At 39.6% G+C, this 16,180-nt stretch overlaps 1 protein-coding gene across 1 annotated transcript; it reads left to right on the top strand.

Annotated features, from left to right (window-relative positions):
* The first annotated feature begins 2,403 nt into the window (after positions 1–2,403).
* atp1a1a.1 (ATPase Na+/K+ transporting subunit alpha 1a, tandem duplicate 1) lies at positions 2,404–15,444 on the top strand. Its single transcript, XM_052126222.1, has 22 exons — positions 2,404–2,587; positions 6,987–7,106; positions 7,310–7,369; positions 7,490–7,693; positions 7,799–7,912; positions 8,000–8,134; positions 8,245–8,362; positions 8,518–8,786; positions 8,877–9,185; positions 10,531–10,665; positions 10,754–10,946; positions 11,042–11,217; positions 11,312–11,448; positions 11,527–11,677; positions 11,766–11,934; positions 12,028–12,182; positions 12,280–12,403; positions 12,995–13,140; positions 13,233–13,363; positions 13,438–13,539; positions 14,497–14,588; positions 15,208–15,444. Exons 1-22 carry the CDS (start codon positions 2,576–2,578, stop codon positions 15,234–15,236), a joined length of 3,081 nt encoding a protein of 1,026 aa, XP_051982182.1. The 5' UTR covers positions 2,404–2,575; the 3' UTR covers positions 15,237–15,444.
* Positions 15,445–16,180: the final 736 nt, after the last annotated feature.

Raw genomic sequence — 16,180 nt, 5'->3', positions numbered from 1 at the left:
AATCATATTTAATTTTGTGATTATTTTCTAAATCTTTCGCATTGTGGTATTAGGGCAACAAAATCATCTGTACAGTCGCATTCCTACGAATGAGACCTTTCATTTGATATATGACTTGTCCATTTAGGTGCTATTTGAAGGATTTTTATTTTCCTATAAATATGTTTACCCCATTACCTCTAGGGGGCGCTCATTTTTAACCTGAATGTTTTGAGGCCTTATTTTGTTATTTTAAGTAACATAAATGTTAAGTGATGTTATCTCTGAAAGGTTCAGATTCGAAGCTTTCAAATGATATCTCATATGCCTGACTAATTTATAAGGAGACTTTTCATGATATAGCGCCCCCTTTGGACCCGCCGGCTTTAACACTTTTGCATTCTTCTTCGTTTGTTTTTGTTGGTTCACATTAATTGTGCATATCGCCGCCTACCTGGAAGCGAGGACAATTTATAGTGTAATAGGACTAAAACGTTGATCTGTTTCTCACCCACACTTATCATATCACTTCTGAAGACATGGAATAAAACACTGGACTATTATGGATTACTTTTATGCTGACTTTAAATGCTTTTTGGAGCTTCAAAGTTCCAGCCACCATTCACTTGCATTTTATGGACCTACAGAGATGAGATACTCTTCTTAATATCTTTAAAAAAAACTCATACACATCTGGGATGGCATGAGGGTGAGGAAATGATGAGAGAATTTTCATATTTGGGTGAACCGTCCCTTAAAGGAGATTAAACAGTGGCTGAAACATGTATGCTCCGTTATAACCTACACTGATTTATCTATAAAAAAGCCAAAAATGATGCTTTGCATCAACTATTTATATTGGCTCTATTGGCTTTTGGAGAAATCTGTAAATACTTGCTATGCCTTCCCAGACCGGGTTCATCAGAATTCACTACTCCCACCAGGGGGCATTGTTCTTGTCTAAAATTAGGGGGTGACATGATAGTTTCCATGACAACACATTTATAGGCTAGAGCCCACAGCTTGTAAATAAAATTCAGGATATTTTTAGCTTTCCTACTTTGAAGATGCAGTCTCCAACAGGCACAGGTTCAACAGTACTGGTCAATTTGCAACATGTTTAATGAGCATAATCCCTGTAATAAGGATAATCCTGTAAAACATAAAAAGGACCGAAATAATGACCGTGAAATAAGATCTCAGTAGAATAATTATTGAGAAAAACATAACAAAAATAGCCTCAAATTAGAGTATATCCTGTTAATTATCCTTTCATGTGAATTGAGCTCCACCATAATGCAAATAACCATAATCTTTTCGGTGAACAAATAAGACATAATCTGGTTGTTTACTTCGAACCTGCTTATTTTTCTAAAACCAATACTGAGAAATATGTACAAGACAAAGGAAAACCAAATTAGTCATGATTTTAGATTGAATAACACCATTTAAAGGGATAGTTCACCCAAAAATGAAAATTCTCTCATTTACTCACCCTCATGCCATTCCATATGTGCATGACTTCCTTAAGATATTTAGAGGAATATTTCAGCTCTACAGGTCCATACAATGCAAAACTTTGAATGTCCAAAAAGCACATAAAGTCAGCATGAAAGTAATCCATATGACCCAGTGGTTTATTCCATGTCTTCAGAAGCGATATGATAGGTGTGAGTGAGAAACAGATCAACATTTAAGTAATTTTTTACTATAAATTATCCTCCTGCCCAGTAGGTGGCGATATGCACAAATACTGTGGCTCCCCAAAAACAAAAGAAGAAGAATGTGAAAGTGAAAGTGGAGATTTATACTAAAAAAAGGACTTAAATGTTGATCTGTTTCTCACACACACCTATCATATCACTTCAGAAGGCCTGGATTTAACCACGGGTGTCATATGGATTACTAATATGCTGCATTTATATGCTTTTTGAGCTTTAACGTTTCAGCCACCATTTACTTGCATTGTATGGACCTACAGAGATGAGCTATTCTCCTACAAATCTTCATTTGTGTTCTGCAGAAGAACGTTGCACACATCTGGGATGGCATGAGGGTGAGTGAATGAAAGATTGTTTTGGGTGCACTATCACTTTAAACATGCTTACTCTTGCGTTTTCAAGCAGGAATCACAAGATCATGTTACTAGTCAAATCCCGTAACCAGTGTGTCACACAATCTATAACTTTAAAGAGGACTACTTTTTTCCACATAAATCAGCAATTCACAAAAGATAAGATCAAAGAAGAAGAGTATCTGTAATGTGATATGGAGAAGTGAATGAAGGACATTTATTCACCACGACCAAAGTTCAGAGGAGAAAGTCTCACAAAGACCACGCCCCTCTCCTCCGTGTTACCATAGCAAAACTGGCAGACGTCACGGCGAAAAAAAACCTCCGTATATAAGCGTTTGAAACTTCTGATCGCAACGCGGCTTGGATGAGTGTCCGGGTGGAAAGCAACTTCCAGCGTTGACCCAGGAATAAAGCCCCAAAAAAGCCAAACGGGATTCGGGGGACTTTTAATTTGTTGTTTTAAAGAAAACTTGGATTTGTGTTAACCCAGGTGGTCGTGTTTTAATCAAAAGAAGCAAAATGGGACGAGGAGTAAGTGTCAACCCACGTGTTTGTCATTTTATTATGGAAGGCTGTTTAGATATTTACAGTATGTTACCATGTCTTGGGGTGTTGGTTATTATTATTATTATTATTTTAAAATACGCCATGCTTTGGTTGGTAAACCTAATTGTTTTCAAAAAATGGCTCAGGCTACCAAAGTATGAGACTTCCGCAGTTTTAACATGCAGATTAGTTTGAATGAAGTTAACATGCATGTGTCTATTAAACCGTTTAATGTGTACATTTTCAAATGTAGCAACAGGTTTTATGTTGCCAATATTGTTACATAATCATTGTAAAATCAGCCGCGTTCGCTACAAAGATTTGCTATTACAGGAATGTAGCAGCATGGAAACTTCCTCATATATGGCCGCGATGTAGCACGTCCTGTTTGCGAAGCAAATATAGTTAGTCTTGTGACTTTCCCCTTGGTGAGTTGTAGTAGTCATGTATGTCACGAGAGAGGAACACTGGGTGACCCTGTTGCTTGGCTCATGGAAAAATCTTCATACTCTTCTGCTAGTACGAAAGAAGCCACGAAGACTTCAACGTGAACGTTTCAACCGTTTATGTTTTGTTTTTGAAACCTCGAGATTGAACTACGCGGTTTAAATCCTCCTCAGATACGCGACAGTTGAAAACTGATTATCGAGACGCGGATTTGAAGGATACATCGTAACTTCGATTTAGCCTACAACAAGCCGAATACACAAAATAAACAGTTTAGCTCCTCTACTTAAAATCTCAATTACCTCATCGAACTATTCGAGTTGAAACTACGAGATGCGTCGTTTTAACGATTCCACTTTACGCCTACGACGAGATCCATCGTGTGTATTCCAATTAGTTGAACTTCGCGGTTTAACTCCTCATCAGATGCGCGAAAGTACAATTCTTAAATCTAAAAACAGTTGAAATGTCAACATTTAAAAACTCATAATCTAAAACCTCGCTATTAACAACACACTCATTCCCCCATTTGTAGCCTCCAGATACGCAACAGTTTAACTCTTGAATCTTTAAACGTGTAAATAACGCTGTCGTAACTCTTCGATTTAACCCAAAACCTTCAGAATACACAAAATAAACAGTTTAGCCCCTCTACTTAAAATCTCATGTTACATCGTCGAGTTGAAACTACGAGATGCGTCGTTTTAGCGGTTCCACTTTACGCCTACGACGAGATCCATCGTGTGTATTCCAATTAAAACGTTGAAATATGCAATTTAACTCTTCTGTTTAAAACTACACCCTTTTGTTGAGATACTTGAGGTTAATTTAACCCCTTAAAATTAAAACACAAGAAGAAAAGGGATGTATATGTATTAATAACTCCTTGACTTGAAACCACGAGATAAACCGATTAAATAATCGGTTTAATGTTGTGGTGATGCAGAGATTCATGATATTTCTGTCAGTGTACAGTAATGTGGATCTGAAATGATGATAAAGTTGTTTTGGGGTAGAGGGATGGTTATCGTCATGGATGTTTGTCGTCTTTATCTTGTAGCTGGAGAAGACTGGGTTAGTTGGGGGGGCTGGCAAATATGAAAATGCCAATTTTCTGTTGTGTATAATCCAAAATTGTAGACGTTTATTGTTATAAAAGTGAAATTACATTTTCGACCTGTAAAATATCCTGTGGCCATGACCATAATTAGATTAGCATTTATATCAAATGTCACTTTATTTTTGCACATTGTCATAATCATATGATTTGCGTCCTGTAGGGTCCATTACCCCCCCCCAATAACATGATTCCAGAATACAGTAGCATTGCATAAGAGCAGAATACCACTCCCTAATGTGAGGCTCTGAGCATCAGCGTAGATGTTAATTATGCATTCAATCCCAGAGTACTCCATGTGATGAGAGCAAACAGCCATCCGCATGTTTCCTCTAGGTTTGGTGCATTGAGCTACGCCCCCCAACCCATTAAAACCCCACCGCAACCGGGCAGATGTCTCTTCTCTGCAGACGGTATCTTGTTGGGTTGTATGCGAGAGACGGGCATGAGTTAAAAGCATCTAATATTCTTTGTCTTTCTGGGTCATGCATGAATACAAATGTGAATTTACATGGTTGTTGACGTAATGTAGTACATTCTTTCCCCTACCAAAAAAGTCATGTGGTGTTAAGTGAAATCGGTTGGTAATACAAAGTGTATTTAATGTTATTGATACTGGGGGACGCGTCCTCCCCAATTTTCGGATTATTGTTGGCCAATATGGGTTGGTCTCAGTATTGCCATCATAGTAGTGTCCAAAAGTGGTAATGCCATTGTACTTAAAATAACGATTATTTGGTTTGCATATACATTTTAGTATAGACCGTGCTTTAGGGTCAGCATCAGGTATTTATCAAAGCTGTGTAATCTCTTCTCCACCGAGTGTGTGTACATAAGCTAAGAACGTCACTCCCCCCTTTCTGAAGGGTTTAACATTTTTTCCATTCATCAGTCACTATGTGTTAGTGAGACCTTTTGTTGTTGACGATCCCATCCAACCGGACAGCCCCCCCATACAAATTCTAAGGGGCCATCTCAGGACCCCTTTACCTATTTTGGTGCCATGAACTAGGAGGTTACATGCTTTATGCCTCCATCCAAACTCTGCATTTCCTCCCCAATGGAAAAAGAAATAACTTGCCAAAAGGCATAGACATTTATTTTAGGATTGTAGAAAGGGTCTGAGACCAAAGTCTGGGATTTGCACCATGCTTATGATGTAAATTGAGTTATGACATGATAACGGGGAAATATGTAATATGCCGCACTATTTATTGGTCACTAATCAGATGTAATCAAATTTGTGACATTGACCATGTTCAGATTTCATGCTCTCGTTGAAGCACACAAGATGCTCTTTGGAACATTCTCAAATCATGCTGGAATAACTCCCATCATTGGGTTTTACATAACTTGTGGAATCCATGCCAGCTCGAGTGCATGCTGTCATTAAAGACTTTCTTGTCCATTTCTTTATTTCAACATTTCTATCAAATTGTTATGCTGATCATTTATAATGGCTTGTATTGACTCAAAACAGAAGCATTTTCACTTGTGGGCTTTTTGGAACCAACTACGTATTGTAATATTTTTCTATCAAAGTCCTTCAACTGAAATGAGCTTATGTAGAGCTCAAGCCTAGCACTAATTTCCCTGTGACTGGTGTGGACAAGTTTGTACACTGTGTTTTCTTTACGCCCTCCACTGTTTATTTGCCATCTGTGCAACAAAAAGAGTTTGGTTCGACACGTGACTTAACCCATTCATGGGGTCTAGAGGTGTGGCTCTGGTTTCCCATGGCAACAGGTCAAAGTCCCAGTATGAGTGGAGTGATATGCTTGAGTGAACCGTTTTGGCTCGCATGCAAGGGGAAAAAAAATGTGGGAAAGAATAGCACTTGTATGAATTTGAGTGTCCAGATAGAGTATTATTTTACAAATATGAAAAAACAAAAATGGGTAAAACGTTCTTTCATGGTTGATTTGTTTTTTTGCATTTGGCACACCTTCTTTTAGCCTTTTGAGGTTTTCGTTAAAGGAGATCCTATGCATATCAGTCCTGATGATCAAGCGTTTTGGGAAAACTTGCAAGAGTTAATGGAAAAGAGAATGCTGAAGGAAGCAGTCATGTTCAGTCAAGCACTACAGGTGTTGTGTTCTGTGTTTGGCCCATTTAATCTTCTTTATCTTTTATGCACCGAATCTGTCCGTTTTATCTTCACAATGGAGTCGGACATCACATGAAATAGACTTGGATTTATCTTAAAAAGATATAGACTTTTAGTTCTTCAAAGCAATGGAGATGGTTAATATTTATGCTGCTCATACATGTGCGTGCTTGAGTCTTTCTCTTTTAACTCCGTTGAAGCACTCAGCATTGCGGGTTTAAACAAAGAGCTTGTTGATGAGCTGATTTAAAAACACCAGCTTGGTTCAGATGCAAACTAGCAATCGAGTGCTCTACTTATTAATTTATTTAACGGCTCATGTGCTCACAAGACAGCGATTCACCTATTGTAGTCATGATAAGATCTGTTGCTCAACAGTAGTAGAGGTCTAAGGTTAATTGCCCTTGAAGTTAAATGCTAATTACTACACGTTATCTACTGGCATCAAACGATCTGTTTGGAAATTTGCTCCCTGTTACAACCTCTTGCTAATATTTTACACTTTATACACCTTTCTACACGCATTGGTTGTGTAATATCAGTTGATTTTGCTTTTACTAGACTGACTTAAAGCCAACACCCCTCAGTAAATGTACGCTGTATAACATTGCATTTTTATAGAATTAATTTAGCAGGTTCGTGTCACGTGATGCTCTGTTTTTATAGCTTCTGAAAAAATGTTGTTAAAACCATATACCCACTCTCCACCACAGGAAGGTCGAGAACAATATGAGCTGGCGGCCACATCAGAGCAGGGGGGCAAGAAGTCGAAGTCCAAGGGCAAAAAACAAAAGGATAAAGATATGGATGAACTAAAAAAAGAAGTGGACTTGGTAAGTCTAGGAATTTATATGGTTAATGCATTTCCATTGTAGTTTATGCTCCTCCCACCTCAAGCGAGCTTAAAAGTTTATTTTTTTGCATCCATTCAACATCTTTTAAGCAATATTCCTAAATTCTCATTGAAATACATGGATGGAAACCCAGCTAGGGATCTTTGATGAGATGGTAATATTTTCTTTTTACATTATTGTAGGATGATCACAGATTGTCCCTGGATGAGCTTAGTAGGAAATATGGCACTGATTTAAACAAGGTGAGTCTATTTCAGTCTTGGGTTTGAAATTAAAGGGTGGTTCTGACTTTTGGAAGTGCAACTTTGGTGTACTGTTGATGGTAGCTGTTCATAGCTCAAAGTTTTCCTCTGTAACTCCAGGGACTGACAGCTGCTCGGTCTAAGGAAATCTTGGCACGCGATGGACCCAATGCATTGACTCCACCTCCAACAACCCCAGAATGGGTTAAGTTTTGCAAACAGCTCTTCGGAGGATTCGCAACTCTTCTGTGGATTGGAGCTATCCTTTGTTTTCTGGCGTATGGAGTCCAGGCAGCCTCAGAGGAGGAACCGGCCAATGACAACGTAAGGAGAAAATCCCGTTGGTGCCCTTTTGCAAAGGCATGATTTTAAAGATTGCATTATTTTTCTAGCAGTATCTTTTAACATCTCCTCTTTTGTCCTACACAGTTGTATCTGGGAATTGTGCTTTCAGCTGTCGTGATGATTACCGGATGTTTCTCATACTATCAAGAGGCTAAGAGCTCTAAGATCATGGACTCCTTTAAGAACCTTGTCCCACAGGTACTGAAATGTAAACTTTTATGCAGTTTTTTTTTTCCAAGACTTTTCTTTCGGTGATGTTGACTGAATTTCCGCTTTGTCACATAGCAAGCCTTGGTTATCCGTGATGGTGAAAAGAATAACATCAATGCAGAGCAAGTGGTTGTTGGAGATCTTGTGGAAGTGAAGGGGGGTGACAGAATTCCTGCTGATTTGCGTATCATTTCTGCTCATGGATGCAAGGTGAAAATGCCATTTGTAAATCATTGTGAAATCTTGTCTCTTTTTAAAAGGCAAGACATTATATAATTCAATGTCTACAAGGATTTACAAAGGATCTTGACCTTTTCCAGGTCGACAACTCTTCCCTAACCGGTGAATCTGAGCCCCAGACTCGTGCTCCTGACTTCTCCAACGACAACCCTCTGGAGACCAGAAACATTGCATTCTTCTCTACCAACTGTGTTGAAGGTACAAAAATTAGAAATCTGGACTATGATGGATGCATTTTGTAAGCCATGAAGTTGTGACACTACCAAAACAATGACTAACTCATGAGCCTCATTAATTACTTTGATTTGTAAACCCTTTAAAGGTTCCTTCATTGGAATTTATTTTGCTTGTAGGTACTGCCAGAGGTGTCGTCATCAACACTGGTGACCGTACTGTCATGGGTCGTATTGCCACCCTTGCCTCTGGTCTTGAAGTTGGTCGCACCCCCATCTCTATTGAAATCGAGCACTTCATTCACATCATCACTGGTGTAGCTGTTTTCCTGGGCGTGAGCTTCTTCATCCTGTCCTTGATTCTTGGCTACACTTGGTTGGAAGCCGTTATCTTCTTGATTGGTATCATTGTCGCTAATGTTCCAGAAGGTCTCTTGGCCACTGTAACTGTAAGTGCCAGCTAGAGTAATGCATTCAATTGCTATAGTAAACAGTCTGTTTGTTGTCTTCAGAATGTTAACTAGTTTTTTCTTTTCCAGGTGTGTCTGACTCTGACTGCCAAACGTATGGCAAAGAAGAACTGCCTGGTGAAGAATCTTGAAGCTGTGGAGACTCTTGGCTCAACCTCCACCATCTGCTCTGACAAGACTGGAACCTTGACCCAGAACCGAATGACCGTGGCTCACATGTGGTTTGACAACCAGATTCATGAAGCAGACACCACAGAAAACCAGAGTGGAACCTCATTTGATAGGAGTTCAGCTACATGGGCCGCCCTTGCACGTGTCGCTGGCCTGTGCAACCGTGCTGTTTTCCTTGCTGAGCAAGAAAACGTCCCAATACTTAAGGTCCGTTGTAATGCTCACTGGACGTCTGTCAGTTTGCTTATGTTAAATAAAAATATAATACATTTAGATTTCCAGACCTTTTAAAAACACTTTACAACCCAAGGTTGGTCTAGCTTAATAGTGGTGTTTACCCAAAGCAAGCCTCACTATTACTTTTGTTACACACCGAACACCCTAGCTACCATCTAGCATCCACCCAAAACATCCTATCAACCATCCAACACCCTAGCAACTGCCTAGCATCCACCTAGAATATCCTAGCAACAATTTAGCATCCACCCAGAACATCCTAGCAACCATCCAACACCCTAGCAACTGCCTTGCATCCACCAGAATATCCTAGCAACCATCCAGAACCCCCAAGCAACCATTTAGCATCCACCGAGAACATCATTTCAACCATCCAACACTCTAGCAACTGCCTTGCATCAACCAGAATATCCTAGCAACCATCCAATACACCCTAGCAACCATTTAGCATCCACCCAGAACATCCTAGCAACCATCCAACACCCTAGCAACTGTCCTAGCATCCACCCAGAATATCCTAGCAACCATCCAACACCCTAGCAACTGTCTAGCATCCACCAGAACATCCTAGCAACCATTTAGCATCCACCCAGAATATACTAGCAACCATCCAACACCGTAGCAACTGTCTAGCATCCACCAGAACATCCTAGCAACCATCCAACACCCTAGCAACTGTCTAGCATACACCAGAATATCCTAGCAACCATCCAACACCCTAGCATCCACCAGAATATCCTAGCAACCATCCAGAACACCCTAGCATCCACCCAGAACCTCCTAGCAACCATCCAAAATCCCCAGCAACTGCTTATCATCCACCCAGACTATCCTAACACTATCCAGGTCACCCTAGCAACCATTTAGAGCACCCAGGCAACATGTCGAAAAGCACTCTGAACACCCAAAATCATGCCAGTGAATTTTGCAGGGGGCAAACATCTACTTTATACCATTGCAGCCAGAGACTTGTTTACTACCTACTTAGACATGGTAGTCTGCTTCTACTTAGTTCTGCTCTTTGCCTGTAAACCCCTTGCTCCCTAGAGCCTGGAACTGGAACACACTGTTCCATATAAACACCCTCTAATTTCTGCCCATTCCACCTTGTTTTTCAATGGAACTATTTGTTGAACAGTTGCCACAAGTTAAAGAGCCATTTTTTCCATGCCTTGCATTTGCTACAACATCTAAGCAGTCTTTGTTTAGAATCTAACACATCAAGTGTTTGGCCATCCTATACTGAGGTTTACAAGGATTCTTCCCCGTTTTCTGGGTGTACCTTGTTCTCACGCTTTCCTGTTGTTGCCCACAGAGAGATGTGGCTGGTGATGCCTCAGAATCTGCCCTCCTAAAGTGTATCGAGCTTTGCTGTGGTTCAGTGAAGGGAATGAGAGAGATGTACAACAAGATTGCAGAGATCCCTTTCAATTCCACCAACAAATACCAGGTACCACCATCTCCCACTTGTGCCTGTGCAAGAAAGTCTTCCGATGATTTTCAGATCTCTAACGTCTTTTGTGTATCAAACGTTTTAGCTTTCCATCCACAACAACCTCAATTCATCTGAAACCAAACACCTGCTGGTCATGAAAGGAGCTCCTGAGAGAATATTGGACAGATGCTCCTCTATTTTGATCCAAGGAAAAGAGCAGCCCCTTGATGATGAGTTGAAGGATGCCTTCCAGAATGCCTACTTGGAACTTGGTGGCTTGGGAGAAAGAGTACTTGGTAATTTGGCAGTTATTACGTAGAAAATGTCAACCTCAAGTTTGACAGAAGTTGGGTTCACTCAGTTTAACTCTTTCCTTGTTCTTTCTTGACAGGATTCTGCCACTTTAATCTTCCTGATGAACAGTTTCCTGAGGACTTCCAGTTCGATGCAGAGGAGGTGAACTTCCCAACTGAGAACCTGTGTTTTATTGGCCTTATGTCCATGATTGACCCTCCTCGTGCTGCTGTACCTGATGCTGTGGGCAAGTGTAGGAGTGCTGGAATCAAGGTCAGCCATTGGGATAAATAACTGTTACGAATCAAGACCTCTGAGAAACTTCTGAAATACTGGATTCTAATTCAAAAGTTGTCATCGTTTGTAGGTTATCATGGTTACTGGTGATCATCCAATCACAGCCAAGGCCATTGCAAAGGGAGTAGGTATCATATCTGAGGGCAATGAGACTGTTGAAGACATTGCTGCTCGCTTAAACATTCCTATCAATGAAGTCAACCCAAGGTAACTGTTCCTACTGTATTTGGACATGTGAATGGTCCGTCTTTCTGGCTAGATATGAATGGTTCTTGTCTTTTGAAGGGATGCCAAAGCTTGTGTGATCCATGGTGGAGATCTCAAGGACCTGAGCCCTGAGCAGTTAGATGATATCTTGAAATACCACACCGAAATTGTGTTTGCCAGAACATCTCCTCAGCAGAAGCTGATTATCGTTGAAGGCTGCCAGAGACAGGTTGGTCATCTTAATAATCCCAGAACCATTAAAGCTTCACCGGTGTGTTTTGAGGAGAATACCATACCTTACTTCTGTTTGTCCACAGGGTGCCATTGTAGCTGTAACAGGTGATGGTGTCAATGATTCTCCTGCTCTGAAGAAGGCTGACATTGGTGTGGCTATGGGCATTGCTGGATCTGATGTATCCAAACAGGCTGCTGACATGATCTTGCTGGATGACAACTTTGCTTCAATTGTCACTGGAGTAGAAGAAGGTAAGACGCATTGAAGGAAAAGTACCTGTTTCTATTACAAATGGGTAATCGCATCTAAAGTATAATGTCACATTTCTCCTTTTTGTGTACTAGGTCGTCTGATCTTTGACAACTTGAAGAAGTCCATTGCCTACACCTTGACCAGTAACATCCCTGAGATCACCCCCTTCCTCCTCTTCATCTGTGCCAACATTCCTCTTCCTTTGGGTACCGTCACCATTCTCTGTATTGACCTGGGAACTGACATGGTAAGCACAAGTCTGCTTTACTAGTAATTTAGTCATTTGATTGGTGGGATAGTGATGTTATTTCAAACTCCATATTGTCCTCTTTATTACCTTCAAGGTTCCTGCCATCTCATTGGCCTATGAAGCTGCTGAGAGTGACATCATGAAGCGCCAACCCAGAAACCCCAAGACGGACAAACTGGTGAACGAGAGGCTCATTAGCATAGCCTACGGTCAGATCGGTAAGCCTCTTGGAAACTTATTGCAAAACTGTTTTAATGACCAGTAGTTTCTGTGTCCACACAGCCCCCTAGGTCCATAAAGAACCTGACTAATCCTGGAACATACTCCAAGTATGTGAACGCAAATGCTTCTGGCTTCAGAAGCTCGATTTTGCGTGATTCAGTGCAATATCAGCATTGCCACAAGGGGTGCTATAGCCTGTATCAGCATAAATGTCTTCTACGGTCAGTTTTCAGGTCAGCTACTGTCATGGTGGAATAACAGTTCGTGTCAACATGTGGCTACAAAACCCTTACAATTATAACTAAGTTAAGGGGTTTCATGCAACTGGGGCCTGAATGGCTCGTATGCTTTAATGGCGCAGATATTTGAAGGAACTATCACACTATTGGGTACTGAGGATTGTTACTGCCACAGTAGTACAATAATGCATGTTAAGTATTTGCAATGGCCCAGCGTGCTTGCAATGCTTTATGCAAGTACACGGAGTATAGAGTATGTTTCTGGCCTTCGAATTGGTTTGCTTGGGTTTTAACTGAAACGTGGTCAGCTGGGTCACTCATTCTCATCACTTCTGCTTACCTCAACAGGTATGATTCAAGCTCTGGCTGGGTTCTTTACATATTTTGTCATCCTGGCTGAAAATGGCTTCCTGCCCTCAACATTGCTGGGTATTCGTGTATTGTGGGACGACAAACACATCAACGACCTGGAGGACAGTTACGGCCAACAATGGGTGAGTGTCTTTCAATCTTCCAGTGGGCTTTTAATCGTTACTTTTTTTTTCTGCCGTATCTAACCTGGATCTCATGTTCTTTGCCACCTCAGACATACGAGCAGAGGAAGATTGTGGAGTTCACATGCCACACAGCTTTCTTCACCAGCATTGTAATTGTACAGTGGGCTGATTTGATTATCTGCAAGACCAGAAGGAACTCTGTCTTCCAGCAAGGAATGAAGTAAGTAGAGGGCTCATTATTCACTAATTCGAATCCCCCTAAATGCACAATCTAATTCCTTCTATTGCTTGCAGGAATAAGATTCTCATCTTTGGACTGTTTGAGGAAACGGCTCTTGCAGCCTTCCTGTCCTACTGCCCAGGCATGGATGTTGCCCTTAGAATGTACCCACTAAAGTAAGTCTCAACCTTATGGATGCCATTCATAAAAAAAAATTTGTAAAATAATTTGTATTGATGCCACAATATATCTCGGATTTTTCTTATGGTTTTGTTTCAGTTTTGTTCGTAAAAATGAGTTTGTAAAACCATTCAGTTTGATGCAACAATTATTGTAATAATGGTTTCATGGTTACATTACAGTTGTTGTTTCGTCATTGCATCATGCAACAAAAAATGAATTTTTAACAGAAATCCATTTAATTTGATGCAACTACTTGCATAATGATTTTATGGTTCTGTTACAGTTTAGATTTGGTAAAAATGACAGAAATTTGTTTGCAAAACCATACAAATTTTAATGCAAGTATTAACGTTATGTTTTCGTGGTTGCATTAAGGATTACGTTTTGTTCGTAAAAATTCTATATATATAATTTTTTTTTTTTGTTGCAAATATTGAAATTTTTTGTTACATTTTAACATTTAAATTTTGTTCGTAAAAGTTTTGGTTTTTTTCATCACATCATGCAACACATTACGTTAGAATGGTTTTATGAATTTAGTCATAAAACCATTTATGATTTTATGTTTACATTACGGTTTAGGTTTGGTAAAAATGATTTTATGATTATTATTTTTTTAACAGAACTTTGTTTGCAAAACCATAATTCTAATGCAAGTATTTACGTCATTATGGTTTCATGGTTTTGTTCATAAAACCATTCTTCACAACATGCGATAATTTACACAAGAATAGTTTTATAAACTATTTGCACACTTGTGCTTGCATTGGCCATCTTTTATGAAACATTTTTGTAAGAATGTTTTTGCAATTTAGGCAGATTTGTTTTTGCTTGTTTTATTAAATACAATTAATGCATTTCATTGTTTTAGAGGCTAAATATATTTTGCGCTAATAATATATGAAGTAGTTGTAGAACAGTTGTAATGTAACATTTGTACATTTCTTCAGACCAAACTGGTGGTTCTGCGCCTTCCCCTACTCACTCCTCATCTTTATTTATGATGAAATCCGAAAACTTATCATCCGACGCAGCCCAGGAGGTAAGAGAACGTTCAGTCGCATAACACCTCACGACTACAGACATTATTTTATGTATGTAATAATGCAAGCCTAGTGTTCTAAAAACCTAATGAGCTGCCTACATATACAGCTACCTTCTAAGGCAGCATCCTAACAGAAGTGGAGCCTCATAAGTGACTGATTTGATACTTGGCAAGCGCGCTACAAGAAATTGACATTAGCATGTTGCTAAGCTAATGACTCAATATGCTTATACGCGCATTAGTTATTAAGTTCATTATTATTTAAATGAACCTTTTTTTTTTTATATATATATATATATATATATATACATATTTGCTTAAATTTTTTACAAAATCTTGGAATTCTGTGATTGCCTTCTTTGTGAAGGATACATGTGATGCTGCTTTCGATTTTTGGTCAAAATAATGTGTTTTACAAGGCAGCGTAATGTTTCTGTCTGGGACATAAATGCCCTAAAATGCTGTCTAGGTAGGCAGATTAATAGGTTTTGGAACGGAGCTAATGTTTGCGTTTAGTGGCCTAATGCATGAAATGGTGAACGTATACAGGATGTACAGGATATACATGTATTCAAACTTCTTGCTGAGCTAATTTGACTTTATATTTGTGTTGTAGGTTGGGTGGAGAGGGAGACCTACTATTAAAGCATCCAGTCTGCATCACACAAGTTTATTTGCATGGTTGTCTTGCTGCTCGGAATTTGAACCTCAGTAATTTGGATGTTTTTATATAGGGAATGCTGATATAAACACTGAGATCGTGAACCAAGACATTGCGTGCCTTGTTTCTGAAGCCGGACCAATTTTATACATGTTTTTAAAAGTCTAATATAAAAATAAACTTGCAGCCAGGTCCCACGTTTTGTGTATTTCCTTGTTTTTCATTTATTTATATGTTTGTCTGTCTGTTCTTTTTTTGTTTGGCAAGTGCTCGGAGCTTTAGTGCATGACAAGAATGCCAATGTTTGTCTGGTACTCTCTGTGCTTTACCTTTGTTACCAAAGTGACCATAGTTCCCATTAAAATACTGTAGTAACTACAGGTTAATTTGACTGTTTTTGACATTTCCATAAAACCATCTAAAAATCTCATCGTTCTGACCTTTTGAATGAAATTGGTGGCTGATATAACCAATAGTGACCAATAAACATGAACTGTGGTATTTTGGTGAAATGTATGGTTACCATGGTACATTTATGTAAGGATAATGGTGTAAATGTAGTGTTTGAAAAATAAGAAATCCTTGCTGGGTCTCTGCCAATCTCCATTTCAACAGCCTCAACTATTTACCAAAAAATGAGTAACTTCAGTACAATATCCTCCTCCGTGAGAGTGGGCACATTTTTAGTGGGTTTAGAATGTATAATCCAGGTCCCATGCCAGGAGGAGACCGGCACTCCACTTGCCTCCACCCGCTCTGCAGCCACCTGGCACGAAAACGGTCCAATGCGGTTTTGGCCAAAGTATCATGAGTCACAATCACCAGAGAGGGCAGTGAATGCAATGATATATGAAGAGATTGGGCAATCTTTCTCTCAGATTGACTGGTTATAAGACACTTATCAGTGTTGGGTGTAATCCGATTAAAA

The sequence above is a fragment of the Xyrauchen texanus genome, chromosome 5 (assembly GCF_025860055.1).
Source record: "Xyrauchen texanus isolate HMW12.3.18 chromosome 5, RBS_HiC_50CHRs, whole genome shotgun sequence".
Taxonomy (NCBI): Eukaryota; Metazoa; Chordata; class Actinopteri; order Cypriniformes; family Catostomidae; genus Xyrauchen; species Xyrauchen texanus.
The sequence above is the reverse complement of the archived record's forward strand: the minus strand, read 5'-3'. Positions and strand labels throughout refer to the sequence as shown.